The sequence below is a fragment of the Grus americana genome, chromosome 5 (genome assembly GCF_028858705.1).
Source record: "Grus americana isolate bGruAme1 chromosome 5, bGruAme1.mat, whole genome shotgun sequence".
Lineage (NCBI taxonomy): Eukaryota > Metazoa > Chordata > Aves > Gruiformes > Gruidae > Grus > Grus americana.
This window is the reverse complement of record NC_072856.1, coordinates 57,212,083-57,218,082: the sequence shown is the minus strand read 5'-3', so window position 1 is coordinate 57,218,082 and position 6,000 is coordinate 57,212,083. Positions and strand designations below refer to the sequence as shown.

At 38.3% G+C, this 6,000-nt stretch overlaps 1 protein-coding gene across 14 annotated transcripts in view; it reads right to left on the bottom strand.

Annotated features, from left to right (window-relative positions):
• Positions 1–1,041: 1,041 nt before the first annotated feature.
• Positions 1,042–6,000, bottom strand: part of EML1 (EMAP like 1) — a 131,842-nt gene continuing 126,883 nt past the window's right edge. For 13 of the 14 annotated variants that reach the window (XM_054826575.1, XM_054826578.1, XM_054826570.1 and 10 more), the window contains 2 exons: positions 2,891–3,021; positions 1,042–2,584 (listed from right to left, as the gene is read on the bottom strand). In XM_054826575.1, coding sequence (XP_054682550.1) covers positions 2,459–2,584; positions 2,891–3,021 — 257 coding nt within the window. In that variant the 3' untranslated portion in view covers positions 1,042–2,458. The remainder of the gene's footprint in view (positions 2,585–2,890; positions 3,022–6,000) is intronic. The other variant, XM_054826582.1, reaches the window with a different exon arrangement.

The window sequence follows — 6,000 nt, the reverse complement described above, 5'->3', positions numbered from 1 at the left end:
AGGACAAAAAGGGAATGAGCCAACCCAATTTGCAGCTCCTGTTTTCTCTGTTGCAAGTAATGACAAATCACCTGCAATTCTGAAAGCAGAAAACCTGAAAGCAACTCCATCTGCAAAAAAATTTAATAAACAGAAGGTATTGTGGCATAATCAGCCAAGCTTCCAGACAAGACGAGGACCTGTCATTTGCGTATTACAGCCTCTTAGGATGGGATTAATCCTAGAAAGGGCAGGCATATTATGCCTTAGTTTCACACACTTCAAGCAGATTCACATCGCCAACAGAAGACGTCATTCCAGTTACTCTGTCCATTTACTACTTCTCCACGTTGCTCCTGGCTCTGTACAGGCTCAGTAAAAGCATTCATACAGCTGCACAGCTAGACCAGATGAGGAAATGGAGGAAAAGGATTTGCTGTTTTGTAGTAGCTGTTGTTCAACTTGCCCCTTTTTTTTTTTTAACCTGGATCCATCTCCCAGCTGGGCTCTCCCTACGATCACAATAACTCTTGTGCTACTGCATGGGATGGGAATAAACAGCTGGGGCCAAGACCTCTTCCTTCAGTGACGGAGCTCGGTAACGTCAGCTTAAAGTCACCCTGGAACCCTGGCCTTCAAAAGTCTTGCCTGAGAGACAAGTTCCTAATACAGAGAAATTGTCAGGAGCTCCTGCCACGAGCGTAAGCCCATGCAGTGGAAGGACGCTCCTCTGCTTGCCGAGCGCTCAGAAATAAGTGGTGTGTACCGGGAGGCAGAACCAAGGCAGCGTGCAGGGGAAAGCATGCGGTGCGTCCTTCTTCCCTGCTGCCAGGCTGGAGATTCACTCTCTAGGTGTGCGTTAGGGATCACATTCCCAGGGTCATGCTCATGCATGAAATTATGTACCCCCAAATCTAGATTTTATTCCCAACTATTTTCAAATGCAGCTCTAATTGAGAAATCACAACTGCATGTTGTTGAGTAAAAGCCTGTCTCTTCTGTAAGTATTTCATATTGAAACAAAGATATTTTACTAAACAGGAAGAATGCATTGAAAATTCACTTTAATACATGTTTATTGGTGTCCTGCACTTTCAGTGTAGGAGGTTGGAGATGTAATAAAAAAAAGTTTCAAAATTTATTGATTCCATTTCATTTAAATCACTCTAAACAACCAGTGCTTTAGAGTTCAGAGAATTAACGTTTACTGTCCATTACAAGCAAAATTTTAATATTAGCTTTTTCGAGTCTGCTTAGAACTCCTCTCTTTTAAAATTCTTCAGATACATTCCTCAAAGTAAACAATACATTTCAACCTGTGTCACAATCAACATTGGTAAGGCCTTCTTAACCATTTTATACCACCTCCACTATTACTTCATTGCAAAACACAATCTTATTTCATACTATAAATATCCATCCATGCACAAAACACAGGGGCCAGAAGTTACACATTAATATCTCATGTAGGCTTCCAAGACTTCCTTTACCCTCTGCAGGTTTATGGTACACTTAAAAAGATATCTTTAGACTTGGTCTACTTGGTCTTAAAATACAAATATACAATATCCATAAGCATAAAAAAGTAAAGCTAGATTGCCTTACCATTTGTTATGAACGGCTAAAATCTTATACATGTACAATATAGCATCATGCTGATTAATATACATATTAGTTAAATATATCAACCAATAATGGGGATGTGGCCAAGCTTTTCTGTTTTGTTTTCCAAAAGAAATTGTTCATATACAAGTAAAAAGATTTTTAATTTAAACTCATATGGAATACCTGAACCACACAGACATCTGTAAACCCTGCTTAGATATTCAGGTCAAACGGGGGCGTAACCTGGTGATTCACTTGAAAGGGAACACAACTCCTCACAGGTGATACCTGAGGTGTGCTATTCCCAAGAGAATGCAAATTTACCACCATTCACATTTTCAGGTCTAAAACACTTCAGTTTTGCATCTTACATCTCGGTTTATGCATCATCCTCCATCAGAAACAATTCGGTACCTCGATATTGTCATAGATTTTTCTAAATAAGTAGATATACAGTACAAAGTGTAGATAGTGAAACAAATAAGCACATATATACAGTCTTTGAAAGGCATTTTTGTGACCATTTTAGCAGTGTTTATAGAAAACATTTAAGATAGTCACATTCCGCTGATACCACTGTATTGCAAACTGTCAAGCCACATTTCTTATATTAAACTTGTACTGCATTGTATATTGTACAACAGAAGAGAAAATGATCATTCTTAAGGTGTGACACAATGAAAAAAAAATCACTAGACTGAGTAAGGTAACCAGCACAGGGCTTAATTTTCCTGAGGTTTGTAAGAATTTTTTAAACGAAAATCACAGTGACCAGGCTAAACTGCAAACATACTGTTAAGTTTTAAATATACAGTTTATACATAAGATCTGTGCATGGTCGACTCAACTGTGTATGTTCACACTGATGTTTCCTCTAAATGACTCGCCACTGCATAATACTCGTATCTTTTCCGCCTGTGGAGATGAGATGGGTGTCTTCACAGAGAAAATCTACATTAGTTACATGACTACTATGTCCACCGTACACGTGGCTTGGAGCCTAGAAAACACCATATTAGTGAGAATATAAATTGAACATATCGTTCTAACATAACATTCATACAACAACGAAATCAAGGCATCACATCATTCTCTTGAAGTATTTTAATATGAAATTAATTTTTCAATTTAATTGTAGTCTCAATCAACTTTAAGTAAATCCCTTAGGCATCTGTATATTCCCATCTTCCTTTTTTTGGTGTTTGTTTTTTGTTTGGTTTTGGTTGGGGGATTTTTTGTACATAGGAAAACAACATTTAATGCATTTATGCAAATTACGAGAGTAAATTTTTTGGAAATACCTTACCCTAAACTGTGAACATGGATATGAGAAGAGATGTACTTTGCCAAAATCATCCCCTGTTGATAGCAGTTTTCTCCCATGTGATCGACAGACAGCGTTGATATCTGTTCCATCTGAACCTTCCGGCCATACACCTGAAACACAGAGGAACTAATTAAAGGCTTTTATAATGGAAACAAAAGTGACAGCTTAAGTTTTTGTTAAAATATTTATAAAGGATTACTTGTTTGAAAAAAAAAAAAGAAAAAAGAAAACACTACAAAAATAACTGCAGCTGAGTCAGTATGCGTACTTCAGTACCAGCAAAAGACCAGATCCTAATAGGGAATCAAGCACATAAACAAATACTTTATTTTCTCCAGTCAGCAAAGTGCTTTTTACTCTGAAGAAAAGAAATCTGCTGAATTACGGTCACATGTCTGAGCCTAAAAGAATTGTCATATGGTTATGAGGAAAAATAACTGCTTTTATTTTCCCTTCTGCTTATGTACGAGCTGACATACTTTAGTCTACTATAGTCTAAAAAACTACCTACGTATGATTCAGCATACTTTCTTCATCTTACTAAACTCTAAAACCTATGAAACAAGAAATTACATAGTTTAAAATGTTATTTAATAATTAATAGATCCCTCAAAAAGACACTGAACCTACTATAAATTTTTAAAATGCTTTTGTTTTACTGTAAGTAATTCTCCTCCGTCCTCACGTACTCTACTCCTTGCTGTTCTTGCACAAAGTGGTGTTCTAAAATTAAACTGTAGGCTCATCAATGCAAGGATCAAATCTATGCACCGCATCTTTAAAGCCTCTGAATACTTGCCTGTAGTAAATTGTAATAAAATCCAACCAGTTATTGAAATTTCTTTTTTTTTTTTTGTATGTAGTACTGTGGTGGTTTTTATGATTTTTGTAATTCAGATTTTATCTAATCCCTACTCAACATAAATGATACCTAACTTTGAGACCACTGACATAATCTGTTATAATGTGTGTTCTGCCACTACGATTTGGCAAAAAAACCCACCTTGCCGTGGTGTCATGATTTTCAATGACTGTCCCTATGCCACCCATCCTCTGCAGTGTCCCCCGAAGTCCTACCACTTGAGTACATGCTCTTCCTTCCTTGTTATTACAGGTCAGGATGAGACAGTTGCTACTCCCTCCGCTTGCCCTCCCATCTCTTGGAAGGATGTCTATGCCTGCGGGCAGGGCAGGCACACTCCAGCTAGCCTTCAATCCACACGTAATTCTTCTCAAATACAGCCTTTGTGTCATTGCACAGCAATTCAAAAGCACTAAGAGGAAGTGATTCCATGTCTTTATAAGGAATTACAAATTGTTGTAAGTAAAATGAAACACAAAGTTCTGATTTGCCCCTAACTCTTCTGATGTGTGTGGAAACACCTCTTTGATAGATCAGGTGCTCAAAGCAAAGGAAGGTGCAAAGAAGAAACATGGTAATTGCTCCTCGTGGAATTAGAAATGTAGAATGAAGAGACACAGAAAGGCTGTTTCTTATAACTGCTTTGACAAAAAAGGAGGCTGTATGAACATCAAATGCTAGCTGAAAAGAGGCAGGAGTCTTCTCAAGAGGTCACAATGACAAGCTGGAGATAACCCCTAAAGAAAATGGTCTAAGAAACAAGACTGCCATTTTGAAACGAGGAAAGGATCATATCAGGGTTTTCCTTTGAGACTCTGTGCTCTTTCAAAATTTCTTCCAGTGGTTCACTGTCAGTTTTTCCAAACAAGTAAACTGAATCCCCTTCGCTGAAAAATCAGTCCATTTTTTTCCCCATCCTCCATAGACATAGAAAGAGATCATTTCCTTTTTCTCATTTGAAGATTGATGCCATGCTTATTTTCTCCTCTTCTCTAAAATTCATTCATTACATCTCTTCTCCCAGAGCAACAGTTAGATGGATAATTATTCTTGCTAGTCAGCACATTATCTGCTGGTCCAACATGCAAAAACCAGAAGCTGCTATTCCAGCTGTGACTGAAGCAGATACTGATAAATGGACAATTACTTCACATTTTGCATGGCATTCTTTTCATTATACATCCCGCTAATGCATCTGCCTTTCCTACAACAGCATAATGCTGTTGATTCACGTTCAGTTTGTATGCAAGAGTAATCTGATCTTTCCGTGCAGATCTGCTCTCCTGCCTGCTCTCCGTGCTGTGTTTGTGCAACTGGGTTCTGCTGTTCAAGTGTGTAACCTGCTATTTGTCTCATTTTTTCATACCATTCCTCTGTTTCTCAAGACAACTTGCTACTCCTGTAGCTTCACGCCACCTACAAATTATACACACTGTTTTATCATCCATGCTATTAATAAGCATATTCAAACAAACATACTATTCAGTGTACAGTCTTCTAGTCAGTTTTGAACCCAACCAGTCTGAGCTCTGCTTTGCTTGCAATGTTGTCAGGCTTTGCACAGCATCTTAGATTTCTTCTGTTCCTGTCCTTCACCTCAAATACCAATTTTTCCAAAACTGGGCATGTTGTATGAACTAATGCCTTGGTGGCATATCCAGCAGCGCATGGCTCTTGCAAGCACATACAGATCAGTAAGTGTTTTAAAGACTTTAGTCCTTCACATTTACATGTGTTTGCATCACTAAAGTATCCTCCCTTAAACACACTTCCTTACATGCTGTTGATTTTCAGTTGAATCGTCTCTAAACATTTCCCGGCTGACTAATCTGTTCCCATACTTGAGGACAGGTGTTCAGCAGATCAATGTTCGCTTCCCCCCCCGCATTGGTTATGTTGATCTGTGAGTTCTATGCATGCTATTTGTGATTTTTATGTGGTTCTACTAGAGTGAGAAAATATACCTAGTTTCAGTCAGCCAGTAGCTACTGAAAAATCAATATACTAGAAGCCTCACATCCTTGACGATGCGATTGCTTCTTCTACGTCCAGTGGGGAAATTCCGGCAAGCATCTGAAGACTGTTCAGACTGGCTGCTCTGAGGCCCCAAAGTACTGAACAGTAGAGTGACTTCCAACATTACCGGACTGGTTTCCAATTTATAATTTATGAGCTTCTTCAATTTATTATTCTAGCCACTACCTTTGCACTTTATCCTCTCCATATG